This window comes from Oncorhynchus nerka, linkage group LG10 (genome assembly GCF_034236695.1).
Source record: "Oncorhynchus nerka isolate Pitt River linkage group LG10, Oner_Uvic_2.0, whole genome shotgun sequence".
Classification (NCBI taxonomy): Eukaryota; Metazoa; Chordata; class Actinopteri; order Salmoniformes; family Salmonidae; genus Oncorhynchus; species Oncorhynchus nerka.
Window position 1 is genome coordinate 22587127 of NC_088405.1, and position 27780 is coordinate 22614906.

The window sequence follows — 27780 nt, forward strand, 5'->3', positions numbered from 1 at the left end:
CTTACAAGATCATTAAGTTCAGAATAGCAAGTCCCTTTTATCTAGAACTGCAGACTCCTCACAATCTAGCCAAAGCAAGATGAAAGACCGAACCCAACCCTCTTCAGCAGAAAATAATGAGTTCTCAGAAGGGTTCATGCTATGCATTAAATAGCTATAGCCTATACATCCGGGCTTTAGAGAGACGTATACATGTTAAATATATCCTGGGGGTGAGGAAAGATGTTGCTGCTATTTAGCACCACTCCTGTCTGCTTCTAACTTTCTGTTGAAGATGTTTAATTAGATGGAGAGCTGGAATGGAAACGCTAACACTCCCATCGGTGCTACCTCCCACACATAGGAGGATCTGGATGTGAGCCAGACCTGTAATTCCACCCAGACATATTGTTGCGAGCACTCCTCAGGTCCAGGGGAGAAGCCTACTCGCTCACAGTAGAAATTCATGGATTCTAAGGTGCTTATGGTTGCAAACCGAACCCAGAAGGTCGTGTGGGTGGACAGCCACATATTGAGGTTATGAGGTCTATTTTTGTTGTTTTATCTAGACACTGTGAAGAAGCTGTGTGTGTGTGTGTGTGTGTGTGTGTATGAAGTGGCATGTGTGTGTGTGTGTGTGTGTGTATGAAGTGGCATGTGTGCTTGTTCATGACAACATATCACCTGTGTGACATTTGATGTGTGCACCTGTCCCGTTTCAAGTGGCCTTTTTAGGAACTATGTGCTAAATCACAGTGTGCTGCTCACTGCAGGAAAATAATCCTACAACAACAGGACATGTGGATTATTATGTGGATTCTAATAGTGGATATTTTTGTAGGGGTTGATACATTTCTCATAAAGGTAAATCAAGTCTGAAATTAAGTTGAAATGACTGACTTTAATGGCCTTTTTAAAATCTTTAATATACTACACTTTGCATTTTCTGCTGCGCAGGAAAATGGTCTGTGACGACAAAGTGATCAAATTAAGATAGCAGGTCTGTAGGGTTGAGATTTATGAAGTGGGCAGAAAATGATATCCTTCCAAAAGAGAGAGGATTAGACTAATAGCTTGATTAAAAACAAAAATCTAGCAAAAAAACAAGGTAATTGATTATTGGCCCTGTTTTTAGACAAAGATCAACATGAGAAGGATCAGAACCACATGCCCCTCCTCTCTCCATTCATGTCCATCATCTCCTCCATATTGTCTTTCTGACATCCTCCATTAGGGCTCACTGGGCATCTAGCTGCCCCTCTTAACATGTCATGTAGGCAAAGCTCAGTGACACTTAATCATGTTTAGCCAGGCTTCATTTGTGATCCACATGGGTTATTAGGTTTACCTTCATCACTGACGGCTTTGTGAAGGTCGTGCTCTTTACTGACAGACCGCTCTACAATTACCTGTGTGCCGTCTGCCATGATGCCATGAAATCTTCAAGGTCCTCTGTCAACCGGACGTAGAGATTTAGTAGGACTCTATTACATCTAAAATATAGAATTGAACCCTCACATTCAGAGAAGCGGGTCGATGCCTTATAGTCAGTCCCTCTGCCAGCACATACAGTTTTGCTGGTTTTGATTCCATGATTTGATCTTTTTACATCATACGTGTATGAGGTATGTTATGCTGTGTGCCAACACATCTGTTCAGCAGCACAGAGGAGGCTGTGTGTCTGCTGACTATGTTCAGGCTGTCCTGAACACCATACTGCCTGCCACCAACACCAACCAGTACAGTATAATCTCGCTCTTTTCACTGCATAGAAGGAAGGGAGAAAGCGACTGAAAAATGCTGCCACGTTTCAAATTCTATGTGAAGGAAGAAAATCCCTGAGCCCAATTCAATTATTTTATTCATTACATGATTCTTTGAACTTGTCACTTGCTGGAAGGCCTATGGAGAGGTCGGAAGGCTGGCCTGGGGAGATGAAGCACTAGAGGAGACCTGCACAGCTTTATGTTGACTTGTATCACATCTATAAAGACTGTCCTCCTGCTCACCAACTATACTCCAGATATAGTTACTGCAGGGGTGGCAGGAAGTCTCACCTGTTCTCTTGGCTAGTAAAAGTACCTTGAATACCTCATTCCTGTTCCTGACGGAACTCTGGGCATACTGAACCCTTCTCAGATTGAATAGTGGTATGTACTGTGTACTGGGTATACATTTACTCAGTGTACTGTGTACTGGGGTATACGTGTACTCCGTGTACTGGGTATACGTGTACTGTGTACTCGGGTATACGTGTACTTCGTGTACTGGGTATACGTGTACTCGGGTATACGTGTACTCCGTGTACTGGGTATACGTGTACTGTGTACTCGGGTATACGTGTACTCCGTGTACTGGGTATACGTGTACTGTGTACTCGGGTATACGTGTACTCAGTGTACTGTGTACTCGGGTATACGTGTACTCTGTGTACTGGGTATACGTGTACTCTGTGTACTGGGTATACGTGTACTCTGTGTACTGGGTATACGTGTACTCTGTGTACTGGGTATACGTGTACTCAGCGTACTGTGTACTCGGGTATACGTGTGCTACTAGCACATTAGCGTTGTTTCAACACCTACAAGGCTTTGGACACCTCAACAGTACTGTGGTGTTAGGTTCAACATGAATCTACTGGAGTCTTTGTCTCAGTGGGCCGTTGTCCTGTCACAGCCTTATTAAATCCCTCCACCCTGGTGTATACAAGTCTCAGCCTATAGACTCTGAGGCCTGCGGTATATCAGCCTGGTGGTTCCTACATCTTCTGCAGTAGAAATAGTTACCTCTGGTTTGTTCAGCCATTCCTATGAGGAAAAGGAAAGGGGAAAGAATATGGTTTTGGGATGAAGGGTAGCAGCCAGGAGTCAGCTCATCACAATTTAAAATAGACATGGAATGGAGGAGATGGGAGGTGGAGGGGATTGGGGAGAGTAGAGAGGACATTAGTGGGGGTAGAGAGAGTTATGTGAGAGTGGTCAGTGCCGTTATGTTTTCCTCCTTTTGGAATGCAGTTATGTTGCTTTAGATTTTATCTTGTAAGGTGAATAGTAAATCAGCAATTAAAATAAGTGCATTTATTTGAACTATACTGAACAAAAATATAAACTGAACATGTAAAGTGTTGGTCCCATGTTTTATGAGCTGAAATAAAATACATTTTCCATACGCACAAAAACATATGTTTACATCCCTGTTAGTGATAATTTCTCCTTGCCAAGATAATCCATCCACCTGACAGGTGTGGCATATCAAGAAGCTGATTAAACAGCATGATCATTACACAGGTGCACCTTGAGCTGGGGACAGTAAGGCCACTCTTAACATGTGCAGTTTTGTTCTACACCATGCTACAGATGTCTGAAGTTTTGAGGCAGTTTGCATTTGGCATGTTGACTGCAGGAATGTCCACCAGAGCTTCTGCCAGATAATTGAATGTAAGATTCTTTGTGAATCTCACTCGGCACAGCGGAGTGAGCATAATAATATATAAATATATATTGTTTTACTGGACTGAGTGCCTGGATCTGATGGTCAGTCTGAGGGGAGGGAGGGAGCAGAGGTGAGGCTGCCTCTCACCTGACTCACAGTGCCTCCTCTCACCTGACTCACCGTCCCTCCTCTCACCTGACTCACCGTCCCTCCTCTCACCTGTTTCACCGTCCCTCCTCTCACCTGTCTCACCGTCCCTCCTCTCACCTGACTCACCGTCCCTCCGCTCTCCTGACTCACCGTCCCCCTCTCACCTGACTCACCGTCCCTCCTCTCACCTGTTTCACCGTCCCTCCTCTCACCTGTCTCACCGTCCCTCCTCTCACCTGACTCACCGTCCCTCCGCTCACCTGACTCACCGTCCCTCCGCTCACCTGACTCACCGTCCCTCCGCTCACCTGACTCACCGTCCCTCCGCTCACCTGTCTCACCGTCCCTCCTCTCACCTGACTCACCGTCCCTCCGCTCACCTGTCTCACCGTCCCTCCTCTCACCTGACTCACCGTCCCTCCGCTCACCTGACTCACCGTCCCTCCTCTCTCCTGACTCACCGTCCCTCCTCTCACCTGACTCACCGTCCCTCCTCTCTCCTGACTCACCGTCCCTCCTCTCACCTGACTCACCGTCCCTCCGCTCTCCTGACTCACCGTCCCTCCGCTCACCTGTCTCACCGTCCCTCCTCTCACCTGACTCACCGTCCCTCCTCTCTCCTGACTCACCGTCCCTCCTCTCTCCTGACTCACCGTCCCTCCTCTCTCCTGACTCACCGTCCCTCCTCTCTCCTGACTCACCGTCCCTCCTCTCTCCTGACTCACCGTCCCTCTCTCCTGACTCACCGTCCCTCCTCTCTCCTGACTCACCGTCCCTCCTCTCTCCTGACTCACCGCCCCTCCTCTCACCTGACTCACCGCCCCTCCTCTCACCTGACTCACCGTCCCTCTGCTCTCCCTCCTCTCACCTGACTCACCGTCCCTCCGCTCTCTCTCCTCTCACGTGACTCACCGTCCCTCCGCTCTCCCTCCTCTCACCTGACTCACTGTCCCTCCGCTCTCCCTCCTCTCACCTGACTCACCGTCCCTCCGCTCTCCCTCCTCTCACCTGACTCACCGTCCCTCCGCTCTCCCTCCTCTCACCTGACACACCGTCCCTCCGCTCTCCCTCCTCTCACCTGACTCACCGTCCCTCCGCTCTCCCTCCTCTCACCTGACTCACCGTCCCTCCGCTCTCCCTCCTCTCACGTGACTCACCGTCCCTCCGCTCTCCCTCCTCTCACCTGACTCACCGTCCCTCCGCTCTCCCTCCTCTCACCTGACTCACCGTCCCTCCGCTCTCCCTCCTCTCACCTGACTCACCGTCCCTCCGCTCTCCCTCCTCTCACCTGACACACCGTCCCTCCGCTCTCCCTCCTCTCACCTGACTCACCGTCCCTCCGCTCTCCCTCCTCTCACCTGACTCACCGTCCCTCCGCTCTCCCTCCTCTCACCTGACTCACCGTCCCTCTGCTCTCCCTCTACTGAGAAAAGGGGACACAGTCTTCCAGCTGATGGCAATACTCAAGTCGCACTGCATTATTTCTGCCTCATGCACCAATTCATGTTACTCCTATGACCAGAGAAAGTGAAATACTCCTTGATATTAAAGACAGGCCTCTAGTAATAACAGAGGCTTATTGAAACACTGTGCTATACTCATTCATTGCAGCTGCAGTGCTGGTTGTAGTGTGAGTATTAGTAGGGAGAACGCACATTTCATGGCTCATAAAACTGTTGAACAAAGCGTTGACAGTAATGAATAACTTAAACATGATCTTATTCATAAAAACAGCAGCTCTTTGCTGTAGTCGTTGAGTCTCTCTCTAGTCATGGTTATAAAAGTTTTGAAATCTCACATTATCATCAACTTTGCTGTGCTTTCGAGGCTTCTTTTCACAGTATATGGCTCGAGGAAACTGTGCAGACACCGGGATCTGAGCTATCTGATTGGCCAGCGGTAGGCCTTGCATTTGATTTGCTCGTAGCCAGAGTTCTGCCTTTAGACACATGAAATGGTTCAATATGGGAACACTTTGCCTTCCTGGTGCTAGGGCTGCTGAATCAAATCCACCTATATAATACTATATAATATATAATGCAATATGGGAACACTTTGCCTTCCTGGTGCTAGGGCTGCTGAATCAAATGCACCTATATAATACTATATAATACAATATGGGAACACTTTGCCTTCCTGGTGCTGCTGAATCAAATCCACCTATATAATACTATATAATATATAATACAATATGGGAACACTTTGCCTTCCTGGTGCTGCTGAATCAACTGCACCTATATAATACTATATAATACAATATGGGAACACTTTGCCTTCCTGGTGCTGCTGAATCAAATGCACCTATATAATACTATATAATATATAATACGATATGGGAACACTTTGCCTTCCTGGTGCTAGGGCTGCTGAATCAACTGCACCTATATAATACTATATAATATATAATACAATATGGGAACACTTTGCCTTCCTGGTGCTAGGGCTGCTGAATCAAATGTACCTACCGCGAACAGCGCAAACCACATTTTAAAAAAGAAGTAGGAATGTAGGAGACCCTAACCCTTTTTTTACAGAAATGTTTGATCGACCGATTGGTGACCACTGCACTAAGATTTGTCAAGTCTCACAGGACCAGAGTACAGTATGGGAGACTCTGGAGTGTCAGCCCTGCCACTGTAGCCAATCAGCTAGCCTATCACATTGTGTTGTCTCAGAACTGGGCTCAGAAGTGTGAGCTGCATCATGTCACAGTGTTCCTTTGTGTCTTCTGAAGAGAATTGTGGATCTTATAAAAGATGCTTTGGGCTTTCTCCTGCTGCTGTGTATAGACGTGTCCGTTGTTGAGAACTGCTCTAAGCTCTAGTTTAGAAGCAGTCCCTGTAGACAACCACAGTTTGGAAAAACAAGAGTAAAGGGATGGTCGGCTGTGAGTCCACTAATATGCATCTGTATATTTACACTCTACACTTTATGCGTGTTTCTGCAAGCATAGCCGTGTGTGTGTTTTTGTGATATCTACAGTATGCCCTGCTGTAGTGGTATAGTGTCACATCTCTCTGTCTAAGTGCCTGAACAGCAGCCTTTGAAGCACACTACTCTACTCCTATAATGTGAGTACATTCATAGAGATCCTAATTTAGCCATAAATCAGCTCAGTGTCTGCTCTGCACAGAGAGGAGAGGCACTCTGCTGTCCTGCATGCTGCTCCCTGTCTGTACAGTACAGCCTACAGGAGTCAACCCACTGTTACACAACACATACTAGACAATTTGGAAGTTTGACAATGTAGTCTACTTTGTAGTGCAGCATTTGATTTAGTGGAACACTAAATTATTTTGACAAAATTAATGCATTATTGTTTTAAGGAGGTTGCATTGAATTGGGTACAGTCATATCTAACTGACAGGAAACAGTCTACCTACAGTGCCTTGCGAAAGTATTCGGCCCCCTTGAACTTTGCGACCTTTTGCCACATTTCAGGCTTCAAACATAAATATATAAAACTGTATTTTTTTGTGAAGAATCAACAACAAGTGGGATCATGAAGTGGAATGACATTTTTTGGATATTTCAAACTTTTTTAACAAATCAAAAACTGAAAAAGCCCCCTTAAGTTAATACTTTGTAGCGCCACCTTTTGCTGCGATTACAGCTGTAAGTCGCTTGGGGTATGTCTCTATCAGTTTTGCACATCGAGAGACTGAAATTTTTTCCCATTCCTCCTTGCAAAAAACAGCTCGAGCTCAGTGAGGTTGGATGGAGAGCATTTGTGAACAGCAGTTTTCAGTTCTTTCCACAGATTCTCGATTGGATTCAGGTCTGGACTTTAACTTGGCCATTCTAACACCTGGATATGTTTATTTTTGAACCATTCCATTGTAGATTTTGCTTTATGTTTTGGATCATTGTCTTGTTGGAAGACAAATCTCCGTCCCAGTCTCAGGTCTTTTGCAGACTCCATCAGGTTTTCTTCCAGAATGGTCCTGTATTTGGCTCCATCCATCTTCCCATCAATTTTAACCATCTTCCCTGTCCCTGCTGAAGAAAAGCAGGCCCAAACCATGATGCTGCCACCACCATGTTTGACAGTGGGGATGGTGTGTTCAGGGTGATGAGCTGTGTTTTTCATTGTTGCCAAAAAGTTCAATTTTGGTTTCATCTGACCAGAGCACCTTCTTACACATGTTTGGTGTGTCTCCCAGGTGGCTTGTGGCAAACTTTAAACGACACTTTTTATGGATATCTTTAAGAAATGGCTTTCTTCTTGCCACTCTTCCATAAAGGCCAGATTTGTGCAATATACGACTGATTGTTGTCCTATGGACAGAGTCTCCCACCTCAGCTGTAGATCTCTGCAGTTCATCCAGAGTGATCATGGGCCTCTTGGCTGCATCTCTTCTCCTTGTTTGAGCTGAATGTTTAGAGGGACGGCCAGGTCTTGGTAGATTTGCAGTGGTCTGATACTCCTTCCATTTCAATATTATCGCTTGCACAGTGCTCCTTGGGATGTTTAAAGCTTGGGAAATCTTTTTGTATCCAAATCCGGCTTTAAACTTCTTCACAACAGTATCTCGGACCTGCCTGGTGTGTTCCTTGTTCTTCATGATGCTCTCTGCACTTTTAACGGACCTCTGAGACTATCACAGTGCAGGTGCACTTGATTACACACAGGTGGATTGTATTTATCATCATTAGTCATTTAGGTCAACATTGGATCATTCAGAGATCCTCACTGAACTTCTGGAGAGAGTTTGCTGCACTGAAAAGTAAAGGGGCTGAATAATTTTGCACGCCCAATTTTTCAGATTTTGATTTGTTAAAAAAGTTTGAAATATCCAATAAATGTCGTTCCACTTCATGATTGTGTCCCACTTGTTGTTGATTCTTCACAAAAAAAAAAAAATACAGTTTTATATCTTTATGTTTGAAGCCTGAAATGTGGCAAAAGGTCGCAAAGTTCAAGGGGGCCGAATACTTTCGCAAGGCACTGTATATCAATGGTTAATTTTCTTTCCCTCATGCTTTAAACTGTGGAATACCGCAAGGCAGCTTCCTTGGGCCACTTCTTTATTAAATATATACCAACGACCTTCCTTATGCCTTATCTGAAACTCAAGCTACTATATTTGCAGATGATACTACAATTAATACAGCAAGACAATCTGTTCAACAGGTACAGAAAGCTTTACAAGGAGTTTTGGAGAATATCAGGGAGAGGGTTTTCCATTAAAAAATTGTTTTAAACACCAAGAAAACCAAAGTTATGTTGGTCTGTTCCACTAGGAAAAGGCCAACACAGCATGGGATACAATGAAGTTTTGTGGGAAGTGGCAGAAACCAAACTACTAGGAGTGCAGCTAGACACCTGCTTATCATGGTCATCTCAAATAACTCATCTATGTCAAACAAAAAAGAAAAATGAAAACAGCATACATAGTCAGAAGGATAGCTAAATATTTACCAGGAAAGATTCTTATGCAAATAACACAAGCATTAATTGAGAGTGAGGTGAACTACTGTTCTGTGGTCTGGGGAAATGCATCAGCAAGTGAAATTAGGAGGCTACAGAATGCACAGAACAAAGCAGCATGGATTGTTTTAAGGTGGAGATATGGTTCTTCTGTTGTAGTCATTCGCAATGCTCTTGGTTGGTCATAAATCAACAAGATAATTGAAAAAAACATGCTTATTGTATTTCATAATATACATCATTTAAAACGGCCAAGTTCTATTCACAACAGTATTCAGTTGGTAAGAGACAGACATTCCATAAATACTAGGAATAGATTGTCCATCATCTATGTGTTATCCAGACAGAAAAGAGAAATAGGCAAAATAACAATTCGATTTAGATTTAAACCATTTAAATATAATAGAAAGTTGTGCTGGACTATGGTAGATGAAGAATCAATATCTTCTTAGACTGAGTATTTATCGGGTCAATATGTTAGTGTGTTATGTCTGTTTGTAACAGTGTGTTATATGTGAAAATGTGTTCGTATTATAAATTGTATTTTAAAGTTTAAGGACTCTTGGAAGATTAGTCTAAATGAGGACTAAAAGAGGTCCAAATCAAATCTACTGTACAGACTTATACCTGCACTGGGCCAATGATGGTTTATTCTACTTCAGTTTTCATTGTGGCTACTACCAGATTTAGACAATGTACTGTATCATACATCTACACAGAGCCTGAATGTTGGAACATTCATAATGCCTACCTTGAGTCAGTGTATTGTATGCGGTGTTCAACTATTCCTACACTGTCTGTAGTTAGGAATAATTCCAACTGGCGAAATCCCATGTCTTACTCTTCTCAAAAACGGAAAATGCAAATTCGGCATAGCTGAAAATATATTTAGACTTTTCTGTTATGGGTATGAATGTGTAAGGGGGAGGTGTTTCATCTTGGGATGCCTGTGTGTATGAAAGATGATCTGGTTATGGCTGTTTTGGTTCTGGAAGTGTGGGAGTTGTTTAGGTATGTTTGATGGAGTGTTTATAGTGTACTGTATGATAGTTCCCACTAGGGCTGTGAGAGAGGGGAGTACATCTCTTTGTACAGACAAGACAGGCTTTGCTGTCAAGTGAATAGTATCATGAAAAAGTATGAGAAATCTTAGCGTTTCTCTGTTTTAGCTGCTCCAATTTGGTCAGTTACATCTGAGAAAAACATCTATATTTGGCTTTGTTCAACAGAGGGAGGGAGGGAGAGACACATTTTGATGTAACCTTTATTTTAACAGTGAAGACATATTGAGACCTAAGTATTTTTTACAAATGCGCCCTGTATATAAATATACATATTATGCGCGAGAGACTGAGAGAGCGAGAGACTGAGACTGAGAGAGCGAGAGACTGAGAGAGACTGAGACTGAGAGAGAGAGACTGAGACTGAGAGAGCGAGAGACTGAGACTGAGAGAGCGAGAGACTGAGAGAGCGAGAGACTGAGAGAGCGAGAGACAGAGAGCGAGAGACTGAGAGAGCGAGAGCGAAGACTGAGAGACAGAGAGCGAAGACTGAGAGACAGAGAGCGAAGACAGAGAGACAGAGAGCGAAGACAGAGAGCGAAGACAGAGACAGAGAGCGAAGACTGAGAGCGAGAGACTGAGAGCGAGAGACTGAGAGCGAGAGACTGAGAGCGAGAGACTGAGAGCGAGAGACTGAGAGCGAGAGACTGAGAGCGAGAGACTGAGAGCGAGAGACTGAGAGCGAGAGACTGAGAGCGAGAGACTGAGAGCGAGAGACTGAGAGCGAGAGACTGAGAGCGAGAGACTGAGAGCGAGAGAGACAGAGAGCGAGAGAGACAGAGAGCGAGAGAGACAGAGAGCGAGAGAGACAGAGAGCGAGAGAGACAGAGAGCGAGAGACAGAGAGCGAGAGACAGAGAGCGAGAGACTGAGAGAGACAGAGAGCGAGAGAGACTGAGAGAGACAGAGAGACTGAGAGAGCGAGAGACTGAGAGAGCGAGAGACTGAGACAGAGAGCGAGAGACTGAGAGCGAGAGACAGAGAGCGAGAGACTGAGAGAGCGAGAGACAGAGAGCGACTGAGAGAGCGAGAGACCGAGAGAGCGAGAGACAGAGAGCGAGAGAGAGCGAGAGACTGAGAGAGCGAGAGACTGAGAGAGCGAGAGACTGAGAGAGCGAGAGACTGAGAGAGCGAGAGACTGAGAGAGCGAGAGACAGAGAGCGAGAGACTGAGAGAGCGAGAGACTGAGAGAGCGAGAGACTGAGAGAGCGAGAGACTGAGAGAGCGAGAGACTGAGAGAGCGAGAGACTGAGAGAGCGAGAGACAGAGAGCGAGAGAGCGAGAGCGAGAGAGCGAGAGACAGAGAGCGAGAGACAGAGAGCGAGAGACAGAGAGCGAGAGACTGAGAGCGAGAGACTGAGAGCGAGAGACTGAGAGCGAGAGACTGAGAGCGAGAGACTGAGAGCGAGAGACTGAGAGCGAAGACTGAGAGACTGAGAGAGCGAAGACTGAGAGACAGAGCGAAGACCGAGAGACTGAGACCGAGAGACTGAGAGCGAGAGACTGAGAGACTGAGAGAGCGAGAGACTGAGAGAGCGAGAGACTGAGACAGAGAGCGAGAGACAGAGAGCGAGAGACTGAGAGCGAGAGACAGAGAGCGAGAGACAGAGAGCGAGAGACAGAGAGCGACTGAGAGAGCGAGAGACTGAGAGAGTGAGAGACAGAGAGCGAGAGACTGAGAGAGCGAGAGACTGAGAGAGCGAGAGACTGAGAGAGCGAGAGACTGAGAGAGCGAGAGACAGAGAGCGAGAGACAGAGAGCGAGAGACAGAGAGCGAGAGACAGAGAGCGAGAGACTGAGAGAGCGAGAGACTGAGAGCGAGAGACTGAGAGCGAGAGACTGAGAGCGAGAGACTGAGAGCGAGAGACTGAGAGAGCGAGAGACTGAGAGAGCGAGAGACAGAGAGCGAGAGACAGAGAGCGAGAGACAGAGAGCGAGAGACAGAGAGCGAGAGACAGAGAGCGAGAGACTGAGAGAGCGAGAGACTGAGAGCGAGAGACTGAGAGAGCGAGAGACTGAGAGAGCGAGAGACAGAGAGCGAGAGACAGAGAGCGAGAGACAGAGAGCGAGAGACAGAGAGCGAGAGACTGAGAGAGCGAGAGACTGAGAGCGAGAGACAGAGAGCGAGAGACAGAGAGCGAGAGACAGAGAGCGAGAGACAGAGAGCGAGAGACTGAGAGCGAGAGACTGAGAGAGCGAGAGACTGAGAGAGCGAGAGACTGAGAGAGCGAGAGACAGAGCGAGAGAGCGAGAGACAGAGAGCGAGAGACAGAGAGCGAGAGACTGAGAGCGAGAGACAGAGAGCGAGAGACTGAGAGCGAGAGACTGAGAGCGAAGACTGAGAGACTGAGAGAGCGAAGACTGAGAGACTGAGAGAGCGAAGACTGAGAGACAGAGCGAAGACCGAGAGACTGAGACCGAGAGACTGAGAGACTGAGAGAGCGAGAGACTGAGAGAGCGAGAGACAGAGAGCGAAGACTGAGAGACTGAGAGAGCGAAGACTGAGAGACAGAGAGCGAAAGGCAGAGAGCGAAAGGCAGAGAGCGAGAGACAGAGAGCGAGAGACAGAGAGCGAGAGACAGAGAGCGAGAGACAGAGAGCGAGAGACAGAGAGCGAGAGACAGAGAGCGAGAGACAGAGAGCGAGAGACAGAGCGAGAGACAGAGCGAGAGACAGAGAGCGAGAGAGACTGAGAGAGCGAGAGACAGAGAGCGAGAGACAGAGAGCGAGAGACCGAGAGAGACAGAGAGGGCGAGAGACAGAGAGGGCGAGAGACAGAGAGCGAGAGAGACAGAGAGCGAGAGAGAGACTGAGAGCGAGAGAGAGACTGAGAGCGAGAGAGAGACTGAGAGCGAGAGAGAGACTGAGAGCGAGAGAGAGACTGAGAGCGAGAGAGAGACTGAGAGCGAGAGACTGAGAGCGAGAGACTGAGAGCTGAGACTGAGAGCGAGAGACTGAGAGCTGAGAGCGAGAGACAGAGAGCGAGAGACTGAGACTGAGAGAGCGAGAGACTGAGACTGAGAGAGCGAGAGACTGAGACTGAGAGAGCGAGAGAGAGCGAGAGACTGAGAGCGAGAGACTGAGAGCGAGAGACTGAGAGCGCGAGAGACTGAGAGAGCGAGAGACTGAGAGAGCGAGAGACTGAGAGAGCGAGAGACAGAGAGCGAGAGACGGAGAGCGAGAGACAGAGAGCGAGAGACGGAGAGAGAGAGAGACGGAGAGCGAGAGGAGAGAGCGAGAGACTGAGAGCGAGAGACTGAGAGCGAGAGACTGAGAGCGAGAGACTGAGAGCGAGAGACTGAGAGCGAGAGAATGAGAGAGACAGACAGAGAGCGAGAGACAGAGAGCGAGAGACAGAGAGCGAGAGAGAGAGAGAGCGAGAGACAGAGAGCGAGAGACAGAGAGCGAGAGACAGAGAGCGAGAGACAGAGAGCGAGAGACAGAGAGCGAGAGACAGAGAGCGAGAGACAGAGAGCGAGAGACAGAGCGAGAGACAGAGAGCGAGAGACGGAGAGCGAGAGACTGAGACTGAGAGAGCGAGAGACAGAGACAGAGCGAGAGAATGAGAGAGACTGAGAGAGCGAGAGACAGAGAGCGAGAGACGGAGAGCGAGAGACAGAGAGCGAGAGACAGAGAGCGAGAGACAGAGAGCGAGAGACAGAGCGAGAGACAGAGCGAGAGACAGAGAGCGAGAGAGACTGAGAGAGCGAGAGACAGAGAGCGAGAGACAGAGAGCGAGAGACCGAGAGAGACAGAGAGGGCGAGAGACAGAGAGCGAGAGACAGAGAGCGAGAGACAGAGAGCGAGAGACAGAGAGCGAGAGACAGAGAGCGAGAGACAGAGAGCGAGAGACAGAGAGCGAGAGACCGAGAGAGACAGAGAGGGCGAGAGACAGAGAGGGCGAGAGACAGAGAGCGAGAGAGACTGAGAGAGCGAGAGAGACAGAGAGCGAGAGAGAGACTGAGAGCGAGAGAGAGACTGAGAGCGAGAGAGAGACTGAGAGCGAGAGAGAGACTGAGAGCGAGAGAGAGACTGAGAGCGAGAGAGAGACTGAGAGCGAGAGAGAGACTGAGAGCGAGAGAGAGACTGAGAGCGAGAGAGAGACTGAGAGCGAGAGACTGAGAGCGAGAGACTGAGAGCTGAGACTGAGAGCGAGAGACTGAGAGCTGAGAGCGAGAGACAGAGAGCGAGAGACTGAGACTGAGAGAGCGAGAGACTGAGACTGAGAGAGCGAGAGACTGAGAGAGCGAGAGAGAGCGAGAGACTGAGAGCGAGAGACTGAGAGCGAGAGACTGAGAGCGCGAGAGACTGAGAGAGCGAGAGACTGAGAGAGCGAGAGACTGAGAGAGCGAGAGACAGAGAGCGAGAGACGGAGAGCGAGAGACAGAGAGCGAGAGACGGAGAGCGAGAGACGGAGAGCGAGAGACGGAGAGCGAGAGACTGAGAGCGAGAGACTGAGAGCGAGAGACTGAGAGCGAGAGACTGAGAGCGAGAGACTGAGAGCGAGAGACTGAGAGCGAGAGAATGAGAGAGACAGACTGAGAGCGAGAGACAGAGAGCGAGACAGAGAGCGAGACAGAGAGCGAGAGACAGAGAGCGAGAGACAGAGAGCGAGAGACAGAGAGCGAGAGACAGAGAGCGAGAGACAGAGAGCGAGAGACAGAGAGCGAGAGACAGAGAGCGAGAGACAGAGAGCGAGAGACAGAGCGAGAGACAGAGAGCGAGAGACGGAGAGCGAGAGACTGAGACTGAGAGAGCGAGAGACAGAGACAGAGCGAGAGAATGAGAGAGACTGAGAGAGCGAGAGACAGAGAGCGAGAGACGGAGAGCGAGAGACAGAGAGCGAGAGACGGAGAGCGAGAGACAGAGAGCGAGAGACAGAGAGCGAGAGACAGAGAGCGAGAGACGGAGAGCGAGAGACAGAGAGCGAGAGACGGAGAGCGAGAGACGGAGAGCGAGAGACGGAGAGCGAGAGACAGAGCGAGAGACTGAGAGCGAGAGACAGAGCGAGAGAATGAGAGAGACTGAGAGAGCGAGAGACAGAGAGCGAGAGACAGAGAGCGAGAGACAGAGAGCGAGAGACAGAGAGCGAGAGACTGAGAGCGAGAGACTGAGAGCGAGAGACTGAGAGAGACAGACTGAGAGCGAGAGAATGAGAGCGAGAGACAGAGAGCGAGAGACAGAGAGCGAGAGACAGAGAGCGAGAGACAGAGAGCGAGAGACAGAGAGCGAGAGACAGACTGAGAGAGCGAGAGACAGACTGAGAGAGCGAGAGACAGAGAGCGAGAGACAGAGAGCGAGAGACAGAGAGCGAGAGACAGAGAGCGAGAGACAGAGAGCGAGAGAATGAGAGCGAGAGAATGAGAGAGACAGAGAGCGAGAGACAGAGAGCGAGAGACAGAGAGCGAGAGACAGAGAGAGAGAGACTGAGAGCGAGAGAATGAGAGAGACAGACTGAGAGCGAGAGAATGAGAGCGAGAGACAGAGAGCGAGAGACAGAGAGCAGAGAGAGACAGAGAGCGAGAGACTGAGAGCGAGAGAATGAGAGCGAGAGAATGAGAGAGACAGAGAGCGAGAGACAGAGAGCGAGAGACAGAGAGCGAGAGACAGAGAGCGAGAGACTGAGAGCGAGAGACTGAGAGCGAGAGACTGAGAGAGCGAGAGACTGAGAGACTGAGAGCGAGAGACAGAGAGCGAGAGACAGAGAGCGAGAGACTGAGAGAGAGAGACTGAGAGAGCGAGAGACAGAGAGCGAGAGACTGAGAGAGCGAGAGACTGAGAGAGCGAGAGACTGAGAGAGCGAGAGACTGAGAGAGCGAGAGACTGAGAGAGCGAGAGACTGAGAGCGAAGACTGAGAGACTGAGAGAGCGAAGACTGAGAGACTGAGAGAGCGAAGACTGAGAGACAGAGCGAAGACCGAGAGACGGAGAGCGAGAGATGGAGAGACTGAGAGACAGAGAGACTGAGAGACAGAGAGACTGAGAGAGCGAGAGACTGAGAGAGCGAGAGACTGAGAGAGCGAGAGACAGAGAGCGAGAGAGACAGAGAGAGAGACAGAGAGAGAGACAGAGAGAGAGCGAGAGAGACAGAGACTGAGAGAGACAGAGACTGAGAGAGACAGAAAGCGAGAGACAGAGAGCGAAGACCGAGAGACTGAGAGCGAAGACCGAGAGACTGAGAGACTGAGAGCGAGAGACTGAGAGCGAAGACCGAGAGACTGAGAGACTGAGAGCGAGAGACTGAGAGCGAGAGACTGAGAGCGAGAGACTGAGAGCGAGAGACTGAGAGCGAGAGACTGAGAGCGAGAGACTGAGAGCGAGAGACAGAGAGAGCGAGAGACAGAGAGAGCGAGAGACAGAGAGACTGAGAGACAGAGAGACAGAGAGACAGAGAGACTGAGAGACTGAGAGACAGAGAGACTGAGAGACAGAGAGACTGAGAGACAGAGAGACAGAGAGACTGAGAGACTGAGAGACAGAGAGACTGAGAGACAGAGAGACTGAGAGACAGAGACTGAGAGACACAGAGACTGAGAGACAGAGAGCGAGAGACAGAGAGCGAGAGACAGAGAGCGAGAGACAGAGAGCGAGAGACAGAGAGCGAGAGACAGAGAGCGAGAGACAGAGAGCGAGAGACAGAGAGCGAGAGACAGAGAGCGAGAGACAGAGAGCGAGAGACAGAGAGCGAGAGAGACTGAGAGCGAGAGAGACTGAGAGCGAGAGAGACTGAGAGCGAGAGAGACTGAGAGCGAGAGAGACTGAGAGCGAGAGAGACTGAGAGCGAGAGAGACAGAGCGAGAGCGAGAGACAGAGAGCGAAGACTGAGAGACTGAGAGAGCGAAGACTGAGAGACAGAGAGCGAAAGGCAGAGAGCGAGAGACAGAGAGCGAGAGACAGAGAGCGAGAGACAGAGAGCGAGAGACAGAGAGCGAGAGACAGAGAGCGAGAGACAGAGAGCGAGAGACAGAGAGCGAGAGACAGAGAGCGAGAGACTGAGAGAGCGAGAGACAGAGAGCGAGAGACAGAGAGAGACAGAGAGGGCGAGAGAGACTGAGAGGGCGAGAGACAGAGAGCGAGAGAGACAGAGAGCGAGAGACAGAGAGCGAGAGAGACTGAGAGAGCGAGAGACAGAGAGCGAGAGAGACTGAGAGAGCGAGAGACTGAGAGAGCGAGAGACAGAGAGCGAGAGACAGAGAGCGAGAGACAGAGAGCGAGAGACAGAGAGCGAGAGACAGAGAGCGAGAGACAGAGAGCGAGAGACAGAGAGCGAGAGACTGAGAGAGCGAGAGACTGAGAGAGCGAGAGACTGAGAGAGCGAGAGAGCGAGAGACTGAGAGAGCGAGAGAGCGAGAGACTGAGAGAGCGAGAGACTGAGCTTATAGAGCATAAGCCCCAAAGATACAAGCTGCACCGCCTCCCAAAACAAAATCCTCATTGTATTTTCTCTGTTTATTTCATTATTTTGCTCTATCTGTGTTTCTCTGTAAATAGGACAGACAGTGGAAGTGAAGTGGCATGTCTCTATTGCTGCTGCAGTAGTTAGTTAGTGGTGGACGTCACTGGGTTCCGTGCCTCCTATAGAACATAAAAGCGGTATGGAGGAGGGTCTAGTTTTACATGTCAGTGTCAGGCGTATCACAGTGGGGTTTGACTTTATGTTGGCTACAAAAGTACATCTTTATATATATATATATATATATATTATATATATATATATATATATATATAGTAAAAAAATAAATATATATATATATGCTACTGCTCGACAAAAATAAATATATACAGTACCAGTCAAAAGTTTGGACACCTTCTCATTCAAGGGTTTTTCTTTATTTTTTACTATTTTCTACATTGTAAAATTGTGAAGACATCAAAACTATGAAATAACGTATATGGAATCATGTATTAACCAAAATAGTGTTAACCAAATCAAAATAAATGTTTGATTATTCAAAGTAGCCACCCTTTGCCTTGATGACAGCTTTGCACACTCTTGACATTCTCTCAACCAGTTTCACCTGGAATGCTTTTCCAACTGTCTTGAATGAGTTCCCACATATATGCTGAGCACTTCTTGGCTGCGTTTCCTTCACTCTGCGGTCCAACTCAAGCCAAACCATCTCAATTGGGTTGAGGTTGGGTGATTGTGGAGGTCAGGTCATCTGATGCAGCACTCCATCACACTCCTTGGTTAAATAGGCCTTACACTGCCTGGAGGTGTGTTGGGTCATTGTCCTGTTGAAAAACAAATGATAGTCCCACAGTGCAAACCAGATGGGATGGCGTAGAATGCTGTGGTAGCCATGCTGATTAAGTGTGCCTTGAATTCTAAATAAATCACAGACAGTGTCACCAGCAAAGTACCATCACACCCCCACCTCCATGCTTCACGGGGTGAACCACACATGCGGAGATCATCCGTTCAAGGCAGTTGGAACAAAAAAATCTCAAATTTGGACTCTAGACCAAGGGACAGATTTCTACTGGTCTAATGTCCATTGCTTGTTTTTCTTGGCCCAAGCAAGTCTCTTCTTATTATTGGTGTCCTTTTAGTAGTGGTTTCTTTGCAGCAATTAGACCATGAAGGCCTGATTCACAGTCTCCTCTGAGCAGTTGCTGTTGAGATGTCTTTTACTTTAACTCTATGAAGCATTTATTTGGGCTGCAATCTGAGGCTGGTAACTCTATTGAACTTATCCTCTGCAGCAGAGGTAACTTTGGGTCTTCCTTTCCTGTGACAATCCTCAATAGAGACAGTTTCATCATAGGTTTGAGAGTTTTTGCGACTGCACTTCAAGAAACTTTCAAAGTTCTTGAAATGTTCCGTATTGACTGACCTTCAAGTCTTAAAGTAATGATGGACTGTCATTTATCTTTGCTTATTCGACCCGTTCTTGCCTTAATATGGACTTGGTCTTTTCCCAAATAGGTCTATCTTCTATATTCCACCCCTACCAGTGCTCCAAAGTGGCGCAGCGGTCAAAGGCACTGCATCTCAGTGCTAGAGGCGTCACTACAGACCCTTGTTCGATTCCAGAATGTATCACAGCCAACCGTAATTGGGAGTCCCATAGAGCAGCACACAATTGGCCCAGCGTTGTTTAGGTTGGGTAGCCTTCATTTGTAAATAAGAATTTGTTTTTAACTGACTTGAACAAAGGTTTAACTTCTTTTTTTTATATATAAAAAAATGTAATACCTTGTCACAACACAACTGATTGGCTCAAACACATTCAGAAGGAAAGAAATTCCACCAACAATTCTTTTACTTTTTTTTTACCCCTTTTTTCTCCCCAATTTCGTGGTATCCAATTGGTAGTTTGTCTTGTCTCATCGCTGCAACTCCTGTATGGACTCGGCGAAGGTCGAGGGCCGTGCGTCCTCTTAACACAACCCAACAAAGCCGCACTGCTTCTTGACACAATTCCCACTTAATAACGGTTGCCAGCCGCACCAATGTGTCGGAGGAAACACTAAACCCAGAATCTTTAGTGGCACAGCCAGTGTCAAATTAACTTTTAACAAGACACACCTGTTGTGCAAAGCTGTCATCAAGGCACAGGGTGGCTACTTTGAATCTCAAATATAAAATAATCTCAAATATAAAATATATTTAACACTTTTTTGGTTACTACATGATTCCATATGTGTTATTTAATAGTTTTGATGTGTTCACTATTATTCTGCAATCTAGAAAATAGTTTAAAAAATAAAGAAAACCCCTTGAATGAGGCGTGTCCCAACTTTTGACTGGTTCTGTATGTCAACAATCCTTCCTCCAAAGAACCCATCTATGGATAACATTTTATGGAAATCACCAAAATCATGGTATTTTTTTAATCCTCATTTCTTGAGGAATTTCTCTCTCTCTGTCCTTTTCAGACATTCACTCTCCCGCAGTCTTTCAAAACTTTCATGGAGGAAGGAACTTTTTGTTTACCTACAGTGAAATACAGTTCCCTTTCCCACGACTACTTGTTGTTTACCTCAGTACAATCATGTACTTAGACTCATAATGGCACAAGATAAGTTTGTTCTCATTATAATTTCTATGCCCCAGGTTGCCTTGACCAGAGTGCTTTGAAACATTGTCCTACCCTCTGCACTCCCTTGGATTGCTCAGAATGAATAACTATAAACACATTCCCAGTCACATCATTTTCATCTTATCATTGTATCCCCAAGTTTTCTGGTCAGCATATATACAGAAGCTAACAGTCATGATTTAAACATTGACTTGCTGTAATCATTCAAACTGTATCTAACTAATGTTGCTCTTGAGTGTGCAATATGTTTATATTCAATGCTGTTTTGCCCTCTGCAAGCATCAAATTATGTGACTCACTGTCACTCCTCTCTGGCTAACCCAAGGTCACTGACCTTTGGGTTAGGTGAGGACACCAGTCTTGACCCTTTTGCCACCAGAGAGTATGGTAATTAGTCATAAGCAGAACGGTCCAAGAAGATGTTGCATCATTCAGGTATGGCCCAGAGCTACAGGCCGTATTCAGTCCTGTCAGTCTCCTGTCTGACTGGCTGACTCACTGGTTTGTGTGTTGTGCATCATGGTGAGATGACTGACAGTGTTTTCCTCTCCCCCCCCCCCTCTCCTCTCTCTTTCTTTCTCCTCCATTTGTTTTCTTTGACCATGGTAGCCTGCAAGTGCAACGGACATGCCAATCTGTGCCAGGTGTCGACGGGGAAATGCTACTGCCAAACCAAGGGAATCAAGGGAGACCAGTGCCAGCTGTGAGTACGATGTTTTAAGCCTTAATGTACAGTTAATGTTTGTTAACCTTTTTGCATCATTCCACTACGAGACATATACTGAAGAAAATGAAGGTTCTTAAATGCTTGTTCCTCAACTCTTTTTAAGGTCACTTGGAGAACTCTTACCAAATAAATAACCTTTGAGTTTAGTGTGGGGTTCTTGACATGGCATCTACTGTTCATCAGAAAATCTGAAAGGCCCATTTTGGTACTTAATGCAGGAAGAAACCTATGTATGTTGTTTTCTAATTCTTGTAGAAATATGATGGTTTACACATTTATGCATTGGATGGTTGTCTCATCGAGCAGGTTCCTGCCTATAAATATCTTGGCTTTTGGATTGACAAAAATGTGACGTTTAAAAAACATACGGATGAGCTAGTTAAGAATCTGAGATTTAAAGTAGGCTTCTTTTATAGAAGTAGATCATGAGAAGAAACCTGCACACTTCTTGCTAGTATCACTGCTCTTTATTAAACTTTACGTAAAGCTTTCTTATTTTTTCTCTCGTGTTATTCAATTGTTGCCAGGCACCTGCAACAAAGATAGCTCAGATGTGTGAGTGCCTTTTTGAATATAGAAATAGATCACGCCTCTCCCTAAACAGCAGGAAACAGTTTGTACAGGCAAACTTCCTGCCAGCTCTACTTTAAAACCCTTGGATTCTGTGTACCATAGTGCACTTCTTTTTATCACAGGTGACAGGTTTAATACTCATCACTACAAACAGTCATGGGTGGTACTGGTAAATTCACTGGAAAGGTACATTTACATTGTAGTCATTTAGCAGATGCTCTTATCCAGAGCGACTTATAGTTAGTGCAATCATCTTCAGATAGCTAGGTGGGACAACCACATATCACAGGCATAGAAACTACATGTTTCCTCAATAACGTAGCTATCAGTAGAGTCAGAGCTAGAAGGGGGGGCAGGAACAGAGTGCTGGAGTTGGGGTGTAGAGTTAGAGCATAGGGAGGGGCATGTCCTCTTGCTGCTCCGTAGGCAAGAACCATGGTCTTGTAGTGGATGCAAGCTTTGATTAGAAGGCAGTGGAGTGTGCAGAGGAGCGGGGTGACATGTGAGAACTTGGGAAGGTTGAAAGCTAGGCGAGCTGCAGCGTTCTGGGTGACATGTGAGAACTTGGGAAGGTTGAAAGCTAGGCGGGCTGCAGCGTTCTGGGTGACATGTGAGAACTTGGGAAGGTTGAAAGCTAGGCGGGCTGCAGCGTTCTGGGTGACATGTGAGAACTTGGGAAGGTTGAAAGCTAGGCGAGCTGCAGCGTTCTGGGTGACATGTGAGAACTTGGGGAGGTTGAAAGCTAGGCGGGCTGCAGCGTTCTGGGTGACATGTGAGAACTTGGGAAGGTTGAAAGCTAGGCGGGCTGCAGCGTTCTGGGTGACATGTGAGAACTTGGGGAGGTTGAAAGCTAGGCGGGCTGCAGCGTTCTGGGTGACATGTGAGAACTTGGGAAGGTTGAAAGCTAGGCGGGCTGCAGCGTTCTGGGTGACATGTGAGAACTTGGGGAGGTTGAAAGCTAGGTGGGCTGCAGCGTTCTGGGTGACATGTGAGAACTTGGGAAGGTGGAAAGCTAGGCGGGCTGCAGCGTTCTGGGTGACATGTGAGAACTTGGGGAGGTTGAAAGCTAGGTGGGCTGCAGCGTTCTGGGTGACATGTGAGAACTTGGGAAGGTTGAAAGCTAGGCGGGCTGCAGCGTTCTGGGTGACATGTGAGAACTTGGGAAGGTTGAAAGCTAGGCGAGCTGCAGCGTTCTGGGTGACATGTGAGAACTTGGGAAGGTTGAAAGCTAGGCGGGCTGCAGCGTTCTGGATAAGTTGCAGGGGTTTGATGGCACAAGTGGGGAGCTCAGCCTACAGTGAGTTACAGTAGTCCAGATGGGAGAGGATAAGTGCCTGGATTAGGACCTGCGCCGCTTCCTGTGTGAGGTAGTGCCGTACTCTACGGATGTTGTAGAGCATGAGCCTGCAGGAGCAGATCACTGCTTTGATGTTTGCAAAGAACGACAGGGTGTTGTCTGGGTTCATGCCAAGGTTCTTTGCACTCTGGGAGGGCAACGCTGTGGAGTTGTCAACCATGATGGAGAAGTCTTTGAGCGGGCAGGCCTTCCCCGAGAGGAAGAGCAGTTCCGACTTGTTGAGTTTGAGGTGGTGGGCCGACGTTCAAGTTGAGATATCTGCCAGGCACACAGCGATGCGTGTCGCCACCTGGGTGTCAGTAGGGGGGAAGGAGAAAGGTAGTTGAGTATCATCCACATGGCAATGATAGGAGAGACCTGAGGATATGACAGAGCCAAGTGAGGGCCTCGAACCGAACCCTGGAGGATACAAGTAGTGAGAGTATGTGGTGCAGGCACCCTGGGAAATATGCAAATAAGGTTTAAAACCCTACAGCAGGGCTATTCATTTCTGATTCTGGTTTTGGACTTTTGTATGGTTCTTCAAAGAACCATCCCATTTATGGTTATTCAGAGACCCATCAAATGGTTCCCCTATGGCATCGCTCTCAATAACCTTATTCGGTGTAGGATGATTCTAGCTCCTACAATGTCAATGGTATATCCCACTAGTTGGGGATGAGTTGTGGGGCTGTACCCTCTCTGAACCCCCTTGCAGTGTCAGCAATTTGGCCCTTTGTTAATGTGCGTTTGGGGCCTTAGCCAAGGCTTTAATACCAGTAATGGGGTTGGCACAGGGGGCGCAGCACCCAGTGTGTTTGTTTGTGCCATCAGAGTGCCAGGCTGGCCCTGTGCTGCACTATAATACCCCTAAGTGCTTTCACCGGTGCGGTAAAGGCAGGGTGAAAAATGCTGCATCAATAAATCGTGGAGTGGAGAAGTGCACTGCTATCACTGGTACTGTTATGTTCTAATGAAGCCTGCTCAACTCTGGAGGGCTCCTGTGTGCGCAGGTGCGCGTGTTTGAGTTTGCAGGTGTCCGAGGGATTGGCAGATTTATTAAGAGAATGAGAGTGCATGCACATATTGTGTATTATCCTCTCTCTGTGAAGGTCAAGTCATTTGTGCACATGGATTTTGCAGCGGTGTCTTTTTAATGCTTTGAGTACGAGTGAGAAGGTTTTGTTTTCCTAAAGGGACATCTCTCTGTCATTACCATTTGACCGCTGCTCCTTTTACAGGACTATCAAGCACTTTCCTGCACACGCGCATTCACACTCGAAAAACAGCATTTGGTCTCAGCTATAAAGTACCTGTCACATTAGAGCAAGCCTCATTTCATACCGCACACACATTATTACCATGTGACTGTCAGGAGTTACACAACTGACCAAGGGGATGATGACTGTACATTCTACGTATAAACACAAGATTTTTTCTTTCCATGTCAAGCAGAGCACTAACACAGGCTGATTTGTGTGTTTTTGTTTTATGAATAGATTGCGATTTCAATTAGATTTAAAAATAGTTTTACATCAAGGAGACAACAAATGTAAACCGCTGATTTTAGATATATATTTGTTTGTTCTGATAAACATTTTTAGCCTGCTGAGATGAGGGGAAATTAGGAATAGTAGAAGTTGATTGAGGTGTTTCTGATGTTCAAAGTTCAGATCATCAAAGATTTTTCTGCCCACACTAAATGACCTATTCAATCTAAACCATATTGCTTGTTTACAGTAGCTTCATGACTCCTCTAAAAATATGTTAACGGTATGAAACTTGGCCACAGAAAAAGAGATTCAACGTGAGATTGATTAAACCATGCATGGCACAACTGTTGTTTTTGACCCGCAAAACTCGGAATGACACTCAAATCGAAAAAGTTGGGGAATGGTGAACGTGGACGGTCACTGTTTTCCACAAATTTTGACATTTGTCAGCAACTTGGGAAAATAATTTCCTTCGTCCCCGCTTTCCCATATTCATTAGTCGTCCTTCACTCAGTCTTGAAGTGTTGTGAGTGGGAGCAGTGGACTTCCTGCGTGTATTTCTATTGGTTCCCTGCACTGCCTGCGCTGTGCGACTCCTTGCTTTGTCACGCACGCTTCCCATCAAATGCTTTCGCCGTCAAAACTATTATTTATTTTTTCCAGAGAGCTTTCTCAAAATGGCTGTGTGTAATGGAAGACATTTATTTGCCATTTTGATTATGAACGATCGATTTCCCCTGGGCTGGCGGTAAGGCCCCCGTCCCTCTGCTTCAGCAGATGTGCACACTCTGACTGGCTGCAATAAAGGAACCATTAGCAAGAGCGTGGTTCCTCTGAGAATGCCAGACTGAAACTGTTTGTGTGTGTGTGTGGTGCTTGAGAGTGTGGTTTTACTTGTGTGTGCTTGTGATGTATTAGTTTATCTTTGTAGATGTAAGTATAGTGAGTGTGTGTGTGTTTGTCAGCCTTATCTGTGTGTGGTTGTGTGTGTGGGTGTGTGGATGTGTGTGTGTGTTTTTTTTCTTCTCTGAAATGTTCTCTGAAATGTCAAATAAGAGTAAGCAAGACCAGGAGTGGTTGTGTTATTCATTCTCTGGGGGGGGCGTTTGTCCTTTGCTCCAGCGTTGGCTCACAGTGCCTTTGTCTGCTTAGATCTGCAGTGTGGACATCAAGCGTGCTGGCCCACTGTACAAAGGCTACACACGAACACACAAACACGAACGAGCTGGGGCACATACACATATTTTACACTCTTCTCCAAATGTATGAGGACATTGAAGCAATAGCTAAATATTTGGATCTATGCTCCAGCATTTTAGTACAGAATGTAAGGTTTTATTTGAGGGTATTTTCATACATATCTGTTTTACCATTTAGAAATGAAAACATTTTATGTACAGTTGAAGTCAGAAGTTTACATACACTTAGGTTGGAGTAATTAAAACTCATTTTTCAACCACTCCACAAATTTCTTGTTAACAAACTAGTTTTGGCAAGTCAGTTAGGACATCTACTTTGTGCATGACACAAGTAATTTTCCCAACAATTATTTACAGACAGATTATTTCACTTATAATTCACTGTATCACAATTCCAGTGGGTCAGAGGTTTACATACTCAAAGTTGACTCTGCCTTTAAACATTTGGAAGGAGACGTGTTATGTCTCCTAGAGATGAACGTACTTTGGTGAGAAAAGTGCAAATCAATCCCAGAACAACAGCAAGGCACCTTGTGAAGGTGCTGGACGAAACGGGTACAAATGTATCTATATTCACAGTAAATCGAGTCCTATATCGACATAACCTGAAAGGCCGCTCAGCAAGAAAGAAGCCACTGCTCCAAAACCGGCATAAAAAGCCAGAATATGGTTTGCAATGGGACTACGGTTTGCAATGCACATGGGGACAAAGATTGTAGTTTTTGGAGAAATGTCGTCTGGTCTGATGAAACAAAAAATAGAACTGTTTGGCCATAATGACCATCATTATGTTTGGAGGGAAAGGGGGAGGCTTGCAAGCTGAAGAACACCATCCCAACCGTGAAGCACGGGGGTGGCAGCATCATGTGGTGGGAGTGCTTTGCTGCAGGAGGGACTGGTGTACTTCACAAAATAGATGGCATCATGAGGATTTTTACTAGAATTAAATGTCAGGAATTGTGAAAAGCTGAGTTTAAATGTATTTGGCTAAGGTGTATGTACACTTCTGACTTCAACTGTATCTATTCCCCCCATTTGAAGATGTCATAAGTATTTGGAAAAATTCACATATAGTGTATTGAAATAGTCCAAAGTTGAGTATTTGATCCCATATTCCTTGCACAACTTGTTGGATGTATTAGTGGTTGGTTTTGGTTCTGTTTTGGATTATGTTCTGTCCAATAGGAACTGAATGGTGAATAATGTCTTGTGCCATTTTGGAGTCACTTTTGTTCTAAGTAAGAATAGAAGATGTTTCTGAACATTTCTATATTCACATGGATGCTACCATGATAATCATGAATGCATCATGACTAATGATGAGTGAGAAGGTTAGAGGCAAAAATATGCTACCCCTCCCATGTTATTGGTAATGGTTAGAGTTTAGCTTGTTTTGTTGTAGCCTCTGAACGGCATCTCACTTATCGTTATTCATGATTCATTCTTGATTTTTCATGGCATTATCAGGTTCAATTTTGAAGTGTTTTTAAACAACAAATTGACCGATGTCAGTTCAATTATTTTTAATTCCCTTTCATTCGTTTTTTCCCCCTGTGAGCTCAATGTACAGTTTCTCTACAAATAAATCAGATCAAGCCTGCACTGTGCGATAGTTGTAGGGAGTTTCCAACAGACCAATATTCAACATAGTTTAGTGCAGAAAATGTGGTAATTAACAACAATAATCAAATTCATTGCACGCCCTTTTAAACTTGTCTGGTCTGTGCCGAGCACTGAGCTATAATAAGAATGGTGTGGAGCAGACACGGTGACTGAGAAGAGACAACGGTGTGGAGCAGACACGGTGACTGAGAAGAGACAACGGTGTGGAGCAGACACGATGACTGAGAAGAGACAACGGTGTGGAGCAGACACGGTGACTGAGAAGAGACAACGGTGTGGAGCAGACACGGTGACTGAGAAGAGACAACGGTGTGGAGCAGACACGATGACTGAGAAGAGAGCGGTCTGGAGCAGACACGATGACTGAGAAGAGACAACGGTGTGGAGCAGACACGATGACTGAGAAGAGACAACGGTGTGGAGCAGACACGGTGACTGAGAAGAGACAACGGTGTGGAGCAGACACGATGACTGAGAAGAGACAACGGTGTGGAGCAGACACGGTGACTGAGAAGAGACAACGGTGTGGAGCAGACACGGTGACTGAGAAGAGAGCGGTCTGGAGCAGACACGATGACTGAGAAGAGACAACGGTGTGGAGCAGACACGGTGACTGAGAAGAGAGCGGTCTGGAGCAGACACGATGACTGAGAAGAGACAACGGTGTGGAGCAGACACGGTGACTGAGAAGAGACAACGGTGTGGAGCAGACACGGTGACTGAGAAGAGAC

General features: G+C 46.9%; 1 protein-coding gene across 4 annotated transcripts in view; it reads left to right on the plus strand.

The window, feature by feature from the left end:
• Positions 1-27780, plus strand: part of LOC115135025 (attractin-like protein 1) — a 326923-nt gene that overhangs the window by 111418 nt on the left and 187725 nt on the right. For all 4 annotated transcript variants that reach the window (XM_029669218.2, XM_029669216.2, XM_029669215.2 and 1 more), the window contains one exon: positions 20708-20801. In XM_029669218.2, coding sequence (XP_029525078.1) covers positions 20708-20801 — 94 coding nt within the window. The remainder of the gene's footprint in view (positions 1-20707; positions 20802-27780) is intronic.